Below are 21,144 nucleotides of genomic sequence, written 5' to 3'. Positions count from 1 at the left end.
GGTCCAGTTGATAGCACTGAACTTGTATATGCTGGTCATTGAAAATAAAATGGGAGTTCCTAAAAAGAATTACAATCTGATGACTTCTAGCACTGTTAGTTTTGCAAAAACAATGCAGATTGGGAGGTGACTTTTGTTGAGAAAGGAAGTTGCTGGTGCAGTAAGTACAGAAGTGGCCTCTGTGTGTACGAAGTGTTAGTTATGAAAAATTATTTTTCTGAAGAACAGACTGGCACTGACTTCTAGTAGTGAGTAAAGCCAGATGTGATAGAGAGATCTGTGTGCAACAAATGCAGGATTTTCTGTTGTCTTTGTAAGATAACTAAAGAACCTCTATGTATCAGCATGAGAAATGGGAAGAGTGCAGAAGCAGGATGGTTATTCCAAAGCCCACAGCATGTGCAATTGTGCAGCCTATGATAATTAACAATGGCAAAGGGAGAGGTGTCTGCAGTTGCTCGTTGGTATGTGTATTCCTATTCCATAACCTACTCCACTTTGTGTCTTGTGGACAAAAAGGAATATTTACAGCAGTGTGATGGCAGCTGTGGTAGTGGCAATGATGATGATGTGAAGTCAAAAAGCCTCAATGCAGGATGTCTTTCTTCATCTCTCAGGATGACATTTACATAGAAACTGTGATTCCTGCTTTCCCATCTGAGTTCTGAGGTGCTTTATGAATGTGTAAGGCAGCACCTCAAAAATTGTCAGTGCAGCCTGGTTATTTGTCTGGTTTTAAGGACAACAAACTGGGGAGGTTGGTGGTGTTAGTTCTCTGTATGTTGTTAAGTTATTGTTCTTTATGTAATATTTTCAAGTGTTAATAAATCATAGAAATCTTTGTATAATTTCTTTGCCAGGTAGGTGATTGATTGTCTCTTATTTCTGAATGTTGACTGAAATAGTGTTATTCTTTATCTGTAATTCAAGACTTATTAAATACAGATCTAATGTTTTTATTTATTTTTCCCTCTGTACATTTTAGTATACCAGGAGGGAACTGGAGAGGACACTTGACCAACATCAAAGACTGGTAAGTAGAACACTGTATTTAAAAGTGAGTTATTGTCTTGATTATTCTATCTTGAACCTCTTTCATGAGTATAAAAAATAGCTTTCCTATGCAAGAAAATGTTTTAATTCTTGAGAATATGAATGTTTGTTGTGTACCCGTGATTTCCCAAACTCTAGTTCCAACTCATTGTGCATTAAACAAGATCCAAAACGCACACTTAAAAGGAGTTATGCTAAGCAGAGCCAAGACAGAAAAATGGAGAGAAAAATAAGTGCTGCCATTTTACCATGCTTATTTGTTTACTGTTTAGGAATTAAAGGCAATGTTTTGTTTGACTTTATAATACCACTGTTTTACACAATATTTAACAGAGCAGCTTTGATATGTAAATGGGTATCTTGAAAACTATGCAGATGCTGCAGTTGATTTCTGCACGTGGAAGGGTTCTCCCCACCTGATTTTCAGTGCGGACAAAATAATTCTTACGTTAGGTTTTCACTGAGATAATTAGGGTATGTGTTTTTATTGCAGTGCAGTTATTCTAATACTCATAAATTCTTATTCTAAATGTTATAAGGTTTGAAACCTAATTCTATGGTTTTGGAGCAATTTGACAACTGTATTATAAGAATATCTCCAATGGTTTATAGGGGACAGGAACACGAATGGGGACAGGGTCCTTGGAATTTTAGGCTTAATGATTTTGAAATAGCCTCATAACAATTTGTTAGGTATTTCTTCTCTGTTGCCAAACTGTGAAGTTCTTTAATGCAATTATATGTATTTAATGGTAACTTTAAAGCTATATGAGGAGCCAGTGTCATTGCATGTATTAATAGGGAGGCTAAGCCTGCAGCAGCTACCATAGGGTGAGGAGCTGGAGTGCAGTTTGTATGCAGCAGTGAATGTCCATTTTTGAGATTCCACATGTAATATCTTTGGTTCAGAAAGCACATTGTTAACATTGCAATTATGCAGTCTTGGTTTATGTCATTTGCATTAATGTATATTAGACATCAGTGGCTGGGAGAATTCGAGATTTCTCATTGACATTGTTTTAGAAAATTACAACTTAACTTTGGCATTTTTAGGATATCTCTGGAGACAGGCAGGGGAGAGTAACTTGTTCCATTTTAATACTTGAAGCTCAAATCCTATGGTTCAGTTCTGAGGTTGTGCTTGAGAAAATAAAATATTTGGATGGCTATGTGGAAGAATGGTTACTCCTTCAGTTCAAACTAGTCCCAAACAGGGGAATATAGGGTTCTGAGCAGAGCATGATAGGAAGGAAAAATGTGAAACATCAACATCATGGCCCTCCATGTAAGAGAAGCTTAAGTGGGAACAAGTGCCTAAAAAAAAAGGTTTTGGGGTGGAAAAGACCTTAAAGATCATCTAGTTTCAATTTCCCTGCCACAGGCAGGGACACCTAGCACCAGACCAGGCTGCTCATCCAACCTGGCCTTGAACACTTCCAGGGATGAGGCATCCACCAGTTCCCTGTGTCAGTGTCTCATCACCCTTGTAATGAAGAATTGCTTCCTCATATCTAATCTAAATCTACTCTCTTCCAATTTAGAGCCATTACCCCTATCCCTTTTCACATGCCATTGTGAAAAGGCCCTATTCCAGCTTTCCTGTAGGCTCCTTCATGTTCTAGAAAGCTGCTATAAGATCCTCATGGCTCCTTCTCTTCTCCAAGCTCAACAGCCCAAACTTTCCCGATCTGTCTTTATAGGAGAGGTGCTCCAGCCCTCTGATCGTCTTTGTGGCCCTCCTCTGGACTTGCTCTAACAGCTCCATGTCCTTCCTGTGCTGGGGGCTCCAGAGCTGGACCCAATGCTCCAGGTGGGGTCTCATGAGAATGTAGTAGAGGCAGAGAATCACCTCCCTTGGCCTTCTGGCCATGCTTCTTTTGATGCAGTGCAGGGCACAATTGTCTTTCTGGGCTGGAAGCCCACATTGCTGGCTCATGTTGAGCTTCTCATCAACCAGCATCCCCAAGTGCTTTTCCTCAGGACTGTTCTTAATCTATTCTTCACCCAACCTGATGTATGGTGTACATTTATGAGTTGGGTATATGAGCTTTGAATTGTCCTGATTACATGGTTAATTTATAGGGGCTAACACGACAGACAACTAAGAAAGAAAAAGGTGAATAAATGGTACATGGAAGTGGTGACTGATCCAGTTTGATTTCCTTCAGACTGTGTGTTAGGGGAGAGGTTGTGGCTGTGGGACACAAAACAGCAGAAAAGGCTAGATATTAAAAAATGCATTTGTTTTTTTTCTTAGTATATAGTTCTGAGGGATCATACAAAAATCTAGAGGTGGCCACAGAAGTTAGGTCTGTCTTGGTTTGCATCTTGGAATTATGTGTCTGCTATGCAAGCAGGCAATTACATGTCTGCTGTGCCCTATTTTTTCTACAGCAAGCAGGCTGTAGAAAAAACCCATCCCATAGCAGTTGTTGGGCATAGCATAGTCCGTGGTTGTGGTTTTGATGGTCTCTCCCAGTGCTGGGGAGTTTTTGCAGCACGAGGTTGGTCAGAGAAGAAGTTATGCCTTGGCTGGCAGGGATCTGTGTGTTCTCTGTAGTATTGCCTCACTTAGGGTGTTTTGGAAAGTTTTTCAAGATCTGCTATGACATGCCAGCACCCCTCCTGAGGAACTAAAGAGTTTGAGGTCTAGTTGTTCACATCCCCGATTGTTCTACTCTCTAATCTTTTCTTTTGCAATTGATTTCCATTTTCTTTGGTCTTGAAGTCTTAAAAACATGCATGGGCAGATTAGTGGAGTGTTATTGTGTCATACACAAAACAAGGTATAATTTGGGATTTGCAGAACCACAATTGTTACCCCAGCTGTTGGCTCTGCAACAGGGAAACTGAGAGTACTAAGCAGTGGATGATAGGAATGATAAAGGAAACTGTCCCAGGGCTGCATGCAGGGGTATGATCACTGCCACAGCTGGGCATGAGAGAGTGGTGGCTCTGGGAAATGATGCCAAGGTGATGGTGTTGGTTGACTGTAGCTGCAGAGCTTTTTGATCTGCAGCAGTTCTAGATCTTTGTGGATGTATATCCTGTGCTGCAGAGAGGTGATGAGGCACCAGGTGACAGCATTGTAAAGCTGATTTCTGTCTGGGGGCAGTCAACCCGATACTGGTGGAACTGGAGGTTGTGCAGACAAGCAGTGCCAGTGTGGCTCAGTCTTGCTGAGGGGTTTCAAATTGTTTTAGTCACACACTGCTCTCAGTCTGTTTACTTTGATCACCTTGGAGAGATCTGAACAAACAGTCTTAGCCTAGTTGCAACAGTGGAAGATTTCACTGGTGCCTTTTCTTGATGTGACACTTTGGAATGGATTTCTAGCTAGACCAAGGCTCAGTGGCCTGTCTGCTAGCTTCAGCTGGTGTGCCCATGGCTACTTCATATGTTCTGGCCAGGCCAGTACAGCTGCATCACCTTCCCACTGTATCCATGCTGACTTTCCTGTGTAGCAGGGAAACTTCCAAATACTAGAGATATGGAAATTTGTGGTAATGCTGAGAATTGAACTCTCAAGGCCTGAGTAAATGCTGGTGAATATTTAAATACTCTTTGTTGTTGTTGTTGTTTTATTGTGGTTTTTTTTTTTTTTTTTTAGTTTTTTTGTTTGTTTGTTTTTTGTTTTTTCCATGCTCATGAACAGCTTTAGTCCTAAATCCTCAAATGTCTCTCAGACCTTTGATCCTGATCTCACTAAATCAAATAAAAATATTTCTAGTGATTTTAGTAGGCTTTGGATTCATCCCAGAAAGAGCACAACTAATTTTCTGATGAGCGTGCTGTGCTGGAGTTCTTGTCAAGTAATGTGGTCATACACAGACACTCACATAGATAGTAAAACTTAAGGTATTTCTTATTTAAAAGCCTTTATCCTTTTATTTTCTTATTTCACCATTATCACAGCGGACAGTGCCCAGTTTGCAGCCATCAGTTGGAGGACAGTGACCTCACTGAAGAGGAGTATAATAATCTTAGAGAAAGAATAATAAAGGATGTGATACATGGAACCGACACTTTTAGAAAGACAAGCCCACAGGTAGGTCTTGAACACAGGTGTGACATAATTAATGTTCAGCTACTTTGAAAACAGGTATTTTTTTCCTTACTTTAAACACTAATAGGCCTTTAGGTGCTGAAGTATCTTGTGTTTTTCTGAATGTATTTATAAATATGTCTTAAGTCTTCACTTCCTTCATACTGTCTTTGTTCTTATATTTTCAGTCAGCTATTAATGCGTATTGAAATAAGTAAGATGTAATTTGTTTTTACATGAAAAAAATTAAAAGGTATGGAAATCTTTTAATCCTTCAAAGCTAAATTTAAAATATGAATAAAACCCAGTAACCAGAGCGAGAAATCAAGTATTTTGAGCTTGCAAAAAAAGTAGAAGTCCTAGTATGTCTTAAGTTCAGCAGTATTGTATCTGAAGCTTATGTTTATGTGCTGAGTATTTCATTTCTTCAACCGAGCAGCTCTTTGCCAGCCACAATCAAGAATCAAATACTATTTTGTTCAGTCAGCTTTCACTAAGCCCCTCAATTTAAACTCCCACGCCTGCATTACAGCCCACTTCAAGGGTGTCAGGCTTTTCAGAGGTGAGCATGGCAGAGGGATCATTCCCAGCCTCTGACATCCGTCCCCGTCACCTTTGTCGCCGCTCCGGCCCCACCAGGGGGCACCCGCGCCACGTCTGGGGGGGTTTGCGTGACCCCTGCGAGGGGTGGGTGGTGAGCTCAGTGTTCGTGTCTCTTGACTGCAGCTGGAACCTCAGTGCCGAACCGGTTTGGGAAGCGTGGCAGGGGACTCCAGATTTAATTCTTAGGGTTTTTGCAGACACAGACTGTGTAACAGATAAAGGAACTGGAAACAGCAGGTGTTGGCATGCTTTTCATTCATGTAGCCTACTGTTCACACATCTAATTTCCATGCAGAGTTTTTTCCTCAGTTCAGAACTTTTAAGTGATCTAGATGTAAATTGTACAGGGAGTAAAACAATCATTAAAAGTGTAGCAATAATTTAAAACTTGTAGTGGGTAGTGGTATTATATGTTATAAACAAAAGGATATAGTTTATTGTATCAACAATTCTGTTGTGTATTGTTCAACATTTCTGCTCTGTAAAAGCTTTTGAGAAAGTTATGGTTCAGGTTGGTTTGTTAAAGAAAGCAACACCAACAAAATTTTCATTCCTCAACTTCTTAACTGCCTTGTCTGTGAAGTTTCATTTCTATTCCCTGTGGTGACTGCTGGCTTGAAAATTTCGAATTTGTCAAGTACACAGGGCTAGATTGGCAGTACTGGCTGAATGCTGGGAGATTTAGGGTGTTCTGGGTAACAAGATATTCACAGCTAAGATGAGCGGCAGGGGAAATGATGCTGCCCTTGTTCAAGATCCTGATTGTTCACATTAACAAAGCAGAGACTCAATACACTATGTTAAGTCTTAATGGCAGTAGGCTGTGTTAGTCCATGTGATAGCTGAAATTCTGTCATTTACCAGTCTGGGGCCACTGACTTGCTAGGTCCAAGCTGACCTTGTTCCAGTTCCCTGTTGTCAGGCAGCCACCAGGAGGCTGAATGCAGATGAATTTGTTTGTGTTTATTCTTGGCCATAAAGCTTAAAGTCTGCTCCCTCAGTGAATTTTGTGCGTGGCTGTGGGGGTAGAGGTGCAGGATGTCAGGATGTGCCAGACATTTCCACAAATAAATTTGGGACTTTTTAGTTGACTTTGAGCTGTGAAAGCATACGTATGGTGATGAAAATATGCTGCCCATTTTAGGTATGGTAGAGTGTGTGACTTCTCCTAGAGCCAGGGTTTTCCAGAGGGGAAACTAGGTGAAGAGGCTGAAAATAGGATGTAAGCAAGTATATCTGAGAGGGGGGGTTTCCATTTTCCAGTCAGTCACTTTTTTTTTGTAGTAGCTGCAGTTCAAATAGAGAACATTTTTGCTTTCTATTTCTTCTTTTCTCCTAACTAGTTTTTTCTTCAGTTATCTGTGTTTCCTGCAATTAAATGATTATTCAGGGTAACAGTTTGAGTCCTTCTGAGCTCTAAACTTTTTTTTTTTTTCCAACAGTATTTCAAATTAAAGTTATAATGCATTTGGAATTTTTCTTTTTTTTTAAGGAGGAATATTGTTCTGTCAAACTTTCACAACGCCATCACTGCTTTATTTTACAATAAAAGCAATCAGTGTAGAAAAGTAGGAGCAAAGATTTGGTTCGTTGTGGATCCCCCAAAAGTAGTCTGTTGTGTTGTGATTAAAAAATAATATTTTTTTGTAATTAGTTTTAGGAAAGAAAATCAGACAACTTAGGTTTGTACATCAGAATGGTAGTGAACACTTTACAAATGTGTTGCAAAAATGACTTGCATGAACTGTATAAAGCTGATTATCTGTGATAAGGAAATACCTGTTACACAATAGAAATAGACATGGGTTCAGCTCTTGATGCACAGCTACTGAAAGATCTGTTAAGATGTCATATGATGATTTAATGTGAGCTGCAACCTTGCAGGCTGCTGTAGAAAGAAAACAATTGTAAAAATACTGTCACCTTTTGTAGCAATGTCTGTATGATATTTTCTGTCAGGTTTTAGCCACTTTCTCTGGCTGCATATAACTGGAGCTATGCCATTGAGCATGGGATGATGTAATTGGTGGCAGAATCAACTTTTGCTGAGAGCATTTCCACATTGCAGCTTCTCCCCACATGTTTTGCTCAAATATGTAAAGGCCTTCATGGTTACTTCATAACCCTGATAAGCCTGGAAGAACTTTGGTGCAGGGGGAGGGAAACACATGGGAGATGTCTAAGTGCTATCAAGAAGGCAGGAAGAGATTAGTCTGTGGGCATGTGAAGTCCCCACGCTAGATATGTAAAACTAGCATTTCACATATTCTTTTGGAATATAAGAGACTGTATGGGAAGAGGTGTTCTCAGTGTTATTTTTTCAAGTTATTTTTTCTTGTGCTGTTTCAAGGAGTCTTGAAAGCAAAGCTTTGTCTTTCAGCTTGATGCTTTTTCTGTAATGCTTTGGTTCTCCTTCCACATGGGCATGTTTCCCAGCTCCATCATATGCCCAAAGCCCTGTGTCGTGTATGTCAATCCTGTTCTGGAATTAGTAGTTTTTTACTTCCCAAACGCCTGTATACTCCAAACATATTGGGTACATATTAGTGTTGGGCTACGGATAAGACCAAGGTAAAGAACTGGTATTTGGGAGTTAAAATATTTGAAGAACTCACTCATGCCAGAGAATTAAATTAGTGGTGGCATTGCAATTGGAATTAAAGACACTGATAGCAAGCCTGGAGACTCCTGAATCATGAAGATGTGCAGTCATATGTCTGGGGAAGCCTAGAGATGAGACAGGATGTTTGAAGATAGGGTTACTTTTCGTCCTTCTTCCTCCATTTAATTCAGGGTGGATGCTGCACGCTTTTTGTGATATGATCTGCTAGAGGGAAGGGAACTTCTGGGAGGAAGGGGAAGAGGGGAGACCAAATGGGAAATGGGTAATGAGAGACAAAGACAGTTGGAATTTTTTTAAGGTTTCTCTTGCATCTTCCCTTATCCCAGAGACCACTTATAATGCAAGAAAACAGAAGCACAAAGAGTCTTTTGGCAGGATGACAAAAGACCTATCTGCTTCTTTAGCAGCAAGAAATAGATCTAGATGAAAAGATTATAAATTCATCGCATATTTCTTTCCTTCAGCTACGTCAGTGGTAGAGAATCTTAGGGGTGGGTCAGAATCCTTCTGAGGTAGTCCACAGTTATTTTTTCAATTCATATAGAAAGAAATGAGCTGAGATTTTGTTCAGGTCATTTGGTCTCCATCAAATGGTTATACAGTAAAAATGGTTATAACTGGTTATCTCCATCAAATGGTTATACAGTAAAACTAGCTCAGCTTGCAACATAAGAACGGTCATTGCTTCCAATCCATTGCCTAAACCTGTTTCATTGTCCTCCACAGTCTTGTTAAGATACTATTTTTTTGTCTCTGCATTTGGAAATTCTCCTAACATGATACATTCCAGTTAGTGCAATCAAGTAAGAAATTATTGTAGGTTTTTCTTTTTATTTGGAAGCCAGTTCTTGGTTAAAATACAGTTGCTAACCTTAACTTGTTTCTGTTCTATATCATCTGAAGATCTTGCTAAGCAAAGTAATTGCTAAGCATGGTTTGTGGGTGCAGTGATTTTTCCCACATTTGTATTTTCCTTACATTAGCAAGAATGTGTAAGAATAAATAAACAGAAATAGAAGAAATTGAAGGTTTAAGAATGGCATACCGTGACAATGTGTTTCTTTTTTTTCCTGTTCATTGACTCATCACAGAGGTAGACAGGACCATAAACGTGAAGTGAGAACAGGAACTTATAACTAAAGAAATACACTAACCTGAATTATTTGAGAAACTGTTCTCTAAGGACATCACTTTATCAGAAATCTCTTGGACACACAGGCATTGACTTGCAGCTCATACATTCCACCAAGTAAGATCTTGAGGCATGTTTACATATTGCAGACTGCATATACTACCACCCCCTTTTTAAGTGTTTGATGTCTCTGAATATTTCTAAGTTCTGTGATAATACTTCTAAAGTAAACTTAGTGTGAGCAGATGTTTATTTAAGACACTTTAAAATGTTACCTCTTGAATTCAAGCATTATCAAATAGTCCTTTACCATTTGGTCATTTAGTCTCTTGCCAAAGGTTCTGAGGAGGTGTTCTCCAGCTATGGTCCAAGACAGTTTCTTCAAATTCTTCAGAGGCCTATATGGAACTGTCTGATGCAGGGCTTTATTATAATTTATGACAATTAGAATAGCTTAAGTTATAATAATTTCATGTTATCTATCCAATACCTTATCTCTTAGCATTTAATTGGATTTGTTTTAGAGCATCAGCAATTAGAGCAGATGTTTTCATTACACTATGGTGATCATTTAAGCTGATACAGTTCCTTCAGAAATCTGTAAAATGTGAGTGCAGTCTCTTCATGTATTATGCATTGTTTCTTATGCTACATTTGGTTTGGTTTTGTATTTGTCATTGGTTTGGCTTCTTCATTTCATATATATGGGAATTAGTACAGAACTTTGAAAGATGCTGCTAATTTTTTAGCGTGACCCTTTGCTTTTTCATATTGCCTCTTTTAGTGCTATAAATAGTTCTGTGTTTTAGTAGTTTGTTATGAAGTCTTATGTTTAGGTGATACTCCTTTGCAAAAAGTGTATGCATCAAACTCTATCAGATCATCTTCTTCCAGAGGCTCTGTACAATTTTGAGTAATTGGTTCAGCCATATTACCATGTGCAGGTGCTAGAAGTGTAGGTTTATAGTTCTTTGGATTGTTTCTAGAAATATTAAATAAGGGTAGAACATGTAGTGCCATTCAGTCTCCCATAACAGTTGCTGTTTATACTGATGTTGCAAATAGTTGTTAGCATAAGTATTTGATGGCAGTGTGATTTTCAAACTGGCATAACATGCCTTTACTACCCTGCCAGCTGTTCTTTCCTGCCCCCTTTGGGCCCTGCCAGTGTGCCAGGAAACAAGTGAGCACAACCCCATGGTAAGCAGGATACTGACCTAGCGGACAAAATCATGTTTTGTTTTCTTGTGGGTTTTTTTTTTCAGCTAGTTCAGTTCCTCATTCAGGTTTGCTTCAAACATTTGCACAAGCATAGGAGAGGCAGCAGCATGGAGGTGTATCCAGCTGTCTGATATTCATGTAGTCATTTTGCACATGGGTGTTATGGACCATCTGTAATTCAGTACTAGTCTGCCTCACTTACTTGGAATGCTGTCTTTTCTATGACGTTCATTATGCATTACTTTTATATTATTCCCCTGTCTTTCTGTAATGCCCCTTACATCACATTTAAGCGTTCAAGTCAATCCTCTGCTTTAGCATTCTGTTAAGAGGTTTGCCATAAGCTGAGAAGGTTCCAAAATAATGTTGTTAATTTTGAAAGCACTGTGAATTCAAAATATTTCTGCCTTTGCAAGGTTTGTTGGTTTGTTTTAAAACAAAAGTCGGTGTGGTCCATTTCTATACTCTTGTGTTTATGATGGCAGCCTTGCAAAGATGAGGGTGTTTTTCCACTGAAGACTGCAGCACAAACTGCTTCTTCCTCCCTCCATGTTAAATATGCTCAGAAAGGAAGTTTCAAAAGTGTGCTGCCTGGATTGTTGAGGTCCAAGTTTTGCATTGGCCTTGGCACTGACCCTCTGCTGTCTGATGTGGGCAGGCAGGAAAAAGTTTCCCCAAAAAAACAGCCTGGGTTGTCAGAAGACTACCAACAGGCAGCAGAGAGCATGTCTCAGCCAGGTTGTCAGTGTCCCTAGGAGAACCTTCCTGTTTGTGGCAATATCTCAAAGGAGTTTGTGACTCCTGGATTATTTGTTAACTCTAGAAGCGTGTAACAGAGGGCAAATAAATGGTATGCAATCCAGAGTACATAGTGATACCATACACAATGGTGAGAAAAGCCTTCCTGCTTACAAGGGTTCGAAGGGGATTTCCAGGCTTTGAAACTGTGGGGGAAATATTCAAACCCTTCAGGCATGGCAGCAAACAGATTTAAGAGTGCTCCAACAAGGCGCCATAGAAAAAAATTGGCTGGATTTCAATTTGACAGCTGAATTCTATTTCTCACACTCTGGTGCTCGTTCCTGTGTTTTCCTTCTGATGAGAGAAACATTCCTGAAAACAAAGCAAGCCCTGTCACTTTTTATTTTCTGAAACTACTGAAAAATTAATGTTTTCACTTCTCTAAAAGCTGTTCTTATGGTGTTGAAAAACATCCTGTTTGATAATAAAGGGTAAAGTAACATAATTCTTAAGTGCAGTACAATACTCTGTTAAGGAGAATTTGGTATTTCCTTGCACTTGAGTATATTGTCATTAAATACAGAGAGGGGGAGCACTGCTTTTTCTGTTGTATATAGCTTAAACTATTGTGAATGCATCTGGAAACAATACATGTTGAATGCTGTAGTTTTTGCACTTTTTATTTTGACTTTAGTGTCTCTCCACCGTTCCTGATGAGTGACCATTATTGTTTAGAAGTGGCAAGCAGCATGTTTTGCAGTTATTGTCATAGTTTTTCGTAGGGTTGGTTTACTTTATTTATTTATTTATTCTTTTTTCCCCTTTTTGTTTCAAATTCCATGTGTTGGCAGAAAGATACGAGCTTCTTTAGTATTTAGAAACTCCTCTATGCGTTTTCTCATGTATCTCCTTTATATATTATACTACTTAGGTGCTGGGGGTTTTTTTGCATTTCGATTAATAGATATTTTGGATGTTGAATACTTTGGGCAATGCCATGATTTTTATTTCTAGTTGCCAACACATTTCCTATTTAGACTTGAGGAGAAAAATGCTCACGTAATCAAACCTTTCTTTGATCCAAAATGTCATACCCTTAGATCTGTTACAGACATGAAAATGATTTTAGAACTACTCTCATTGTTCTTATCAAAAGATGTCCTTGTCTAGCTCTTTGTTTTGTCTTGAATCGTGGTGTTTACTTATACATTATCATATTTAACATAGTAAATCTGTAAATATTAATAACTAATTCCTCCCCTCATTTTTGTTGTGCTTTTGAGGTCTTGTATATGCACTGATACTGAAAGAAAAGCATACATTCCTATTTATAAATGTATTTACAGAAGTTGAATTAGCAATAATATTCTTACAGAAAAGTCCTATTCTCAGATTTTACTGTTGCTGTTGCAAATATTATGAGCTGTGTAAGCCAGACTTCTGAAGTCTTTAGGTCATGTTTTTTCTAAAATATTTTAAAACTAATTTAATATAGCATAACCAATATGTTTGTTTGTTTGGCTTCTGGGTTTTTTGTGTGTTTGTTTTTCAAACAATATTTCCCATATAGCTTCTAGGTTTTTTAAGCCAACCTCTATCTGTTTTTTTAGCTACAATACCCCAGGTTGAGAGAGAAATCTCATAAAATGTTGTAGTTTCACAGTCCAATCAGTCAGCATAGCCAGCCCTACCTATGGGAGAAGGTGATCCCAGTAGTCTTCTGCTAGAGTCTCGTTCTTATTCCCTGTCCTCCCAGGACATCTTCATGTCAAGTCAAACCTCTGTGCTCTGACCTGAACAGCGGGGCTTGTGCAGACTAAAGGCTGTTACATTGACTTAGTTCACGTGGACTCTGTTCATCCACTTCAGTCTGTCTGAACATATGTGTGTGCATAGGTAGAGGAGAGGACAAGGCTGGGAATCAATGGCTGAGGGAAGACAGAAGGTAAGAGACACCTCTTTCTGTGTCAGCATCAGTATATACCAGTATGAAATAATGATGAAATAGTGCATGGGTCATCCAGCTGGTGTGGAATTCCAAAAAACTATGAGACTGTTTTGTGCTTTTGATAAGATAGGAAGGGACTTGAGCCAGTAGTTCAACAAAAAATATTTTTAAATATCTCTAGTTCTTCATGCCAATATAAATTCCATCATGGGTTTGTTATGGCTGGCTCTTGCTTCCAAATTGCAGAACCACAGCGTTAGTCAGTACAGTGTCCATTTGTACAGATAATTTTTCTAGTAAAAGGGGTGATGAATCATCTCTTACCAGCTGCATAGTTGGCATTCCCCTATTTTCCCAACTAAGCATGGATGAAATCAGGTGTGGTTTTTCAAAGCTGCCTTTCCTTCTGCTCATGGTGTGACAGAGAAAATCCAGAGTATCACTGGAGCCTGCCGTGAGCACCTTGCTGCATGTCAGATGTTGCTGCTGTGGGGAGGGATGTTCACCTGGTGCATGGGCTGCTTGGGGAAGCCTTGCAGTCAGGTAACAGCCTGGATGTATTGCAGCACTCTGCTATAGCTCCTGGGCATTAAGCAGGTCATGTCAGTAAGCAATACTGCATTTAAAGTGTTGTCCCTTTAGTTGCCAACTATTGAAGCAAATTTGAGCAGTGATTCTGAGCCTGGGAGAATGAACTTTTCCTCAGAAACCTTGTGAGACTAACCTGGTCAGGACAAGTGAGAAATCAGTTCAAGTTCTGCTGTGTTTGTTTCAGTGCTCTTTCTGAGAAAGAAGGACAGATGTTTTGCTACTTGTTGGCCTGTTGAAGGGGTTCATCAGAAGTGCCCCTTGTCATATTCAGCAGGAAGGTTCCATATAAACATTCCTGTGGTATACACAGGGCTGTATGTAGATCACACACTGCATTCATCATTTGGAAGGGGAAGCTGGTGTGAATAGTTCACTTTTTTTGGCCTGAGTCAACCTTCACAACGTCCTTGTACTGCATTGGTAGTTCTTTGGCTTCTCTTGGTCAGCTGTACCTTAACTGCAGCTGGGCTTTCCATCATTTACTGCTTGTCAATAAGATCTTTAATTTCTTCTTACAATAGTCCACTGAGGGACATATCTTTAGAGAACTGTGGGTAAACCATCTCTTTATTACTGTGGCTGTGAGAAGGATCCACATAAAATCCAGACAAATCCTGATCTTTGCAACATACCTGCATCCTTCTAATTGTATACTTTTTCTTTTATGCTGTAAGTCTCTCTTCTGTTTTAGTAATCCTTTAGACTGCACCTAGATGATGTAGCCTGCTAGTTATTCCCAGGCTTTGCCCTTTTTTCTTCCCTGTATCTGGAGAGGATGAAAAATACAATGACTAAAAAACTGTCGCTCAGGGGAGCAGATACAGATAATCTCTGTGGTTCTCTCTATATTTTTTTTTTCTGGAAAAGGAAAGGATCACTCTAGTGTGTGTTTCTGGGAAAATAGGGATGTTGAGGAGAAAATGAACAGATCCTTGGGGATTTTCAGTCTGTCTAATGCTTTCCACTGGAGTCTTCTGTATTTGTGACAAAAATTAAACTTGGCCATTTATCTTCTGCATTTATTCTGTTATTAGCTCCTCCTCTCCCTGTGTGAATAAAAATCTCCAGTGGCAGCAAACCTTCTCTCCCTGCTGTATTGTACAGTTTACTGGCAGTGAGGCAAAACATTTAAACAGACAGTGGGGGCATGCAGTCAGGCATCTGTTGGGAATGGCATAGGAGGCATGGCCAGAAGGAGATGGCTGGGAAAGCTGAGGTGACCAAGGGAATAACATGGAAAAGGCTGCAGCTTGTTCCCAGATCCAAAAGTAAACCCCAGAGAGTCAGAAGCTGGCTTTTCAGAGGTGCTGAGCCTATCCTGCTACCTATCAGCACAGATCTCCTGGCAGCTAAGAAGAGGAAAGGAAGCCAAGCAAAGAATGGGCAGAGGGGAGCACTGACCCACCAAACTCTGCTGCTGCTCCCCCAACTCATGCTGTAATGTTGCATTGGCAGAGCACTCGACTTTGCCCACCAGGGAAAACCTGCCCTTCAGGAACTGGGCTGGAACAATTGTTACTTGAAATAAAATAGCACTTTAAAAATTATTCACAAAGTGTTTGTTTTGTATTGAACTGAGCCCTTGAAGACAAGATTACATGTTCATGTATTTTATAAAAAGGTCTACTTGATTGTAACGTTACTTCAAATAATGTTGGCATTTGTTGGCATTAAGAAAATAAAGCTGTATGTGATTGTATACCATGCCTTTTCATCTGCTTGCTCTTTCTTTTGTATTCATCATTCTCACTCATCTTTGTCTGAGAATTTTATTTTACCTTCATTTGGTCTGTATATGTTTTCCTTCTTTTTTGTCTTCTCACATTTCAAACACCCATCCAGTATTTCAGTGATGATTCATCTAAATTTGAACCAGGTGAAAGTCCTCTGAATGGCATAAGCCCAAATGTCAAGAATCCTTGTTGTTTCATTTTGCATTTGTTTCTCCTTCTCCCTTCCACAACCTATGCTAGTGACTTTCTTTCTGTGTCTTCGAGTCTCTGGCAGATGGCAATGAGAATATTTATTAATCTATATAAAATACATCGAGAATAGGGCTGGGAGGCAGGGGGAAGCAGTAAGCAATGCCAAAAATTTCTTTATGTTTGAGATGGTCGTTTTCTTGCCCAGATTTTTATACTTCCTCAGTTATAACATTTATTTAAGCCACAGAGAAATGAAAGATCACATAGAAGTCAATTGATTCTGATAGTGCTAGACTGAGAATTTTGTTGTCTGTGTTCTCATCAGTGTGCTTTTAATGAATACACCTATGTTTGCTTGGAAATCACAACTGAAATTTTGACATCTGAGCAAGGCACCCATATCATTTGGTGTGTTTGTACTCTTGCTACAAGTAACCTTTTCCTACTATAATTGGTCATAACCAATGTGACTAAATCTGAAGTAGCTGATCATTTGTTACTGCCTGACAGCAATGTATTTTCTGGACAAATAAGTTCTTTCTTTCATTCCTTTTTCTGAGGAAGAATTGTATGTGCTGTATATTTTGGTTTTTTTTGTTTGGGTGCTGAGGGGATGTTATTTTCTTTAGACATATTACTATATGGCTACATGGGAGAAGGCAAGATTAGAAAAGTGCTTCTTGAATTTTTAGTTGAAGGCATAAACTTTGCAGTTCTTTTGAGGTCCTGTGAAATTTCATTTATAGCCTTGGGACTATGAAACATGTATTATCCACTATATACATCTTATCTGTTAGTAGAAATGTCATTTATGAAACAGGTCACTGCCCATCAGGGTGGATGAGCATTCCTGTGCCTTTTAAAAACAAAATCAGGAAGTGGAAATCTAATGCAAGTGTCTGCTAAAAGCACCGGATCTTTCCTCAAAAATAAACAGAGGAATTCCTGACACTTTTATTTTTATTTTGTATTCTGTTGTCATCCTATGGGGTCTTAAGCCTAAAACAACTGCAGTTTTCCTTCTGTTGGAAAAACTGGATGGATATTGTTGGTTTGCTCAATCACTGCATTTCTGACCTAGTAAGAAAGTTCATTGTTTTGATGGCTTTAAAGCTGTGTATTTCACACAAATGGAGTGCTGTGTTTCTAAATGAATGTTTCTTTAAATAATAGAGGTCTGTTATCCAAAGGCAGGCATTCAGAGATTTCAGAGTTCTTAAAGAGAAGCTAGATTTAATGCTTATTTTACATTTGGAAATGTTAAGAGAGAGTGATAGTGTCACCGTGACACTACTGATATGTAAAGTTGCTTTGTCTTGCAGCTGTTGCATAACAATAGTTAAAGTATGTATCTTTATTAAAGTGTAGTTGGGATTATAATTATGAAAATCTGGATAACTGTAACATTTTGATTTTCTGTTGTAATATAATTTAAGTTATATTAGAAATATCCAATGTTGCTCTTCTGGCTTTTAAAGATTTTATAATTTTTTTTATGCCGTTAGCAAATGTTCAAGTAAAGATGCAGAATGTAGTCAACAAAGGAAAAGAGAGATTTAGGCATCGTTGCTTTTTTTTTTTTTTTTGATAAAAACTGAATGAAAGCTGCTTCTGTTAAACTCAATATATTTTTCCCACCTCTTTGTATATTTATTTCAGGAATTCGAAGCCTTTCAAACGTTTGTGGAAAACAGACTTCCATTTGATATTGTTATTGATGGACTCAATGTTTCCCACATAAAACTCAAAAAGATGCAGTGTGAAAATGTAAGTGCTGGTTAAATATTCATTAAGAGTTTTGTGTATGCTTTGGCTGATTGTATAACAATTAGTGCCTCATTATTATCCTCTTGAGAAACTGATCGAACATTTTCATAGCACATTACAATGAAGTTTGAAGCATTATTTAGACTTTACAGACTAAAAATGATCAATAGGTAGGTGATTCTTCTTACATATTTGACTTTATTCAGTGTAAAATAGCATGCCTAAATTTCCCTGTGTATACAATGCTCATAGTTACATCTGAGTTATTGATAATAACATTATTAGGACATACGTTGTGTGGGTGTGTATGTTTTGATAATAATAGGGACTTTGGAAAACAGAGTAAATCAACCATACAGAAAATTTAGGCTAATACAGTTCCTCTTAAAATAACCCCTTGCTTAGTTCAGACCACATCCTCTACAAGTTTAATCTTTATTTCATTTCCTATTGCCTTAAGCATATGAATATTGTTCTTACAAGGGCATTTTGAACTAGATTCAGTTCCTTTCACTTGGTGATATTTCATTCATACCTATTTTTAAGAACTCTGATACCTATTTTTAAGAATTCTGGGCACTCCCCTTTAGCATTTCACTAAGAAATGGCTTAAGGTTGTTTTTTTGTTTTTTTGTTTTTTAATCAATCAAATAATTAATTTAAATTAGGAATAATTAAATAGTTGCTTACATGTATTCCAAAATCAGAATTTAAATTGTTATGCTCTTGAAATGAAAAATAAGTTATAAATGAGCCTCACAATAAATGAAGTAATTTACTTCCCATAATTACAAGAAAATTTTTTTTCTAAGGACTATTTTATATCTATTCTTAAGAAGCAGGATATGCTTTCATATATGGAGATAAAAGCAGCTTAGCTAGAGAGGTTAAATAAACTTGCTGAAAGATGTTTGTTTGAGAACTACAGTGAAGTTTCATGAGATACTGGCTCATGAAGACGGTACTTTCCTTACAATGAAAATAGAAGAGGAAGTTTACAATTTGTTTTCATGGCATCGGGGAAGAATTGTTGGTTATCTGAGAGTAATCCCAGGCAGCACATAGGGGCACAATGTTTTTAAGACTTAGAACGATGGTTCTGTAGCTGCCAAAGAAGGGGAAGAGAAATGAACCTCCTCCCTCAGTGCATTCCTGCTCCAGTGTGGGATCCTGAATGTTCTGTAAAAACTGGAAGCAGTGGAGAAAAGAGCCAGACTGGTTTTTCAGGGTAATTACTGCAGAATTCTGATCAGAAATCTTACAAGGTATTAGCATGCAGAGCAGCATAAACTCCTTTGTGTTCCTCCTTAGCTTCTGTTGTATTGAAATGACCCCAAATACTGTGTTCAGTTTTGGGGCCCTAACTACAAGAACAGCACTGAGGTGCTGGGGAGAGTCCAGAGAAGGGCAACAAAGCTGGTGAAGGGTCTGGAGAACAAGTCTTATGGGGAGCATCTGAGAGAACTGGGGTTGTTAAGCCTGGAGAAAAGGAGGCTGAGGGGAGACCTTATCATTCTGTACAGCTGCCAAAAAGGAGGTTGTAGCAAGGTGGGGAGTTGTTTTCTTCTACCAAATAACAACCAATAGAACAAGAGGAAATGTCTGTATGACTTTGGGATTCACAATGCCAGGGATCTCCAGAAAGGCAGTGTGGGGGCATTATTTTTCCATTTTAGTTTTTCCATAGAGATACAGGTCAGATATTGAATTCCAGATACTTACAAATTAGGAGGATTTTTAGGAAGATTTGTCCGTCCTTCCTGCACAACAGAACAGTAACTTGGACTCACTTCATTTTAGCTCCAGAAGATTTGTTTAGCTAAAATTTACTTATTCTATGTGCTATGTTGCTGTTAATAATGATTGCATTTTGTTATGCATAATAAATGTAAATCACTGGAGCTTCCCCCAGCTAGTATGTTGCTGCTTCTATTATATGGACCCTGGTTTTGAGGGTGGACGTGCCCATTACTCCTGCCTTGTACCTATAAATACTTGCTCACTTTAAAATACCTTTTTTGGCATGTGAAGCGTGTATTTGTAAGCAACAAAATAGCTCTTCTAGACATGGGAACTCCTAAATACTTCTTCCTATGTTGAGCCTCTTTATTCATTCAGATAGTTTACTTTTTATGATAGATAGCTGTATACAGAATCACAATATTAACTATTGAGTTTACAGGTTTTTTCCACTGCAGACCTTGTTTAAATGCAAGATGGTGCTAGATGCTAGTGAATTCTGTTTGTTTTTTTTTAATTACTCTGAAGTCCTGTGTTATTTGTATCAGAAAGGGACTGTGTCTCTGTTCTTTTTTTGGGATACTTCTGAAAAGCACGTATTCTTGTTTTCTCACACTTTTTTTCAAGACTGCTAAAAAGAGAAAAAATAAACAAAAAACCACAGAAAGCAGAGCAATTCTTTCTTCTGTCTGCAAACTTGCTGCAAAAAAAGGAAGGCCCCAGGAATCTCTCCATGCATTGCTCTCCTGGTTACTGATGTTGCTGTAGTCCCCCATCAGCTCTTGAGAGCTGCAGTCTGTCCTGTGACTGACTGTGACACAAAACACCTCCTTTCAGAGGCTGCCCTCCTCACAGATGAGGAGTGGCAGGTCTCTAGCATTCACAGCTTGCCTTATGAGACTCTTAAATATACATAGGGAAACGTAGTGAATAACTGAGAGGATGGAGAGGAGAAATAAATGCAATAGGAGCTGGCGGCAGAGCCCCAAGGATGGGAAGGTGAGAGTTTGGCTGCTGAGGCCGAGCTGCTGGGCAGGACAGCGTGCCAGCGCTTTGCAGAGGGACAGGCTGTGACTCGTTAGTGACCTCTTCTGTTCGACTGGAGAGGGAATTATAAAGGGGGAGTATTTCCAAATACCAGTGTTGAAGTTTGCCCATCTCTTGTTCCTTGCTAAATTATTTGAAGTTTCCAGATTGGAGTCAGTCTGTGCTCTTTTCAGGGGTTCCCATGTGTAGTTTAGTGTGTAGCAATGGTTGAAAGAGAAAACGTAATTGTTGCTCTCCACTTACAAGACACTGAAAGCGTTACTGTATTCAAGTTGTTAGGTTTTTTTGGACCATGTCCCTCTACATGCTTAGAGAGAATAGCAAAATAAAGGTCACTGTTAAATACGAGAGAGGGCTTCAGATTTGTGTGACAATAACATGGTAGTTTAAATGCGTTCTAATCTTTCCTTAAATTTAACAAAGAATACTGTTCCAGTTTATGATTTAACTTTATGATCTGTAACTTTTGCTGGAGACCAACTCTAGCTAACTCTTAATCATATAATTAATATAAGAAAACATTGATAAAATATTCCCTTTTTTCAAACATCCTAACAGTTGTAATTCCATTTTGGCAATCCCTAGGCATCTTGGGAAAGGGCTGTGTTGTGCAGACAAGGCACAAGTACCTTGAGAGATGAGAATAGAAAGAAAAAAGCAGAAGTTGGAAGAATGATTTTTACTCATTTAATCCCCAAAGTGCTCTGA

At 38.7% G+C, this 21,144-nt stretch overlaps 1 protein-coding gene across 3 annotated transcripts in view; it reads left to right on the top strand.

Annotated features, from left to right (window-relative positions):
* The window catches only part of PRORP (protein only RNase P catalytic subunit), a 44,711-nt gene that overhangs the window by 3,307 nt on the left and 20,260 nt on the right, over positions 1-21,144 (top strand). For 2 of the 3 annotated variants that reach the window (XM_071746130.1, XM_071746131.1), the window contains exons 3-5: positions 986-1,033; positions 4,969-5,101; positions 17,542-17,649. In XM_071746130.1, coding sequence (XP_071602231.1) covers positions 986-1,033; positions 4,969-5,101; positions 17,542-17,649 — 289 coding nt within the window. The remainder of the gene's footprint in view (positions 1-985; positions 1,034-4,968; positions 5,102-17,541; positions 17,650-21,144) is intronic. The other variant, XM_071746132.1, reaches the window with a different exon arrangement.

Source organism: Heliangelus exortis, chromosome 5 (genome assembly GCF_036169615.1).
Source record: "Heliangelus exortis chromosome 5, bHelExo1.hap1, whole genome shotgun sequence".
Lineage (NCBI taxonomy): Eukaryota > Metazoa > Chordata > Aves > Apodiformes > Trochilidae > Heliangelus > Heliangelus exortis.
The sequence above is the reverse complement of the archived record's forward strand: the minus strand, read 5'-3'. Positions and strand labels throughout refer to the sequence as shown.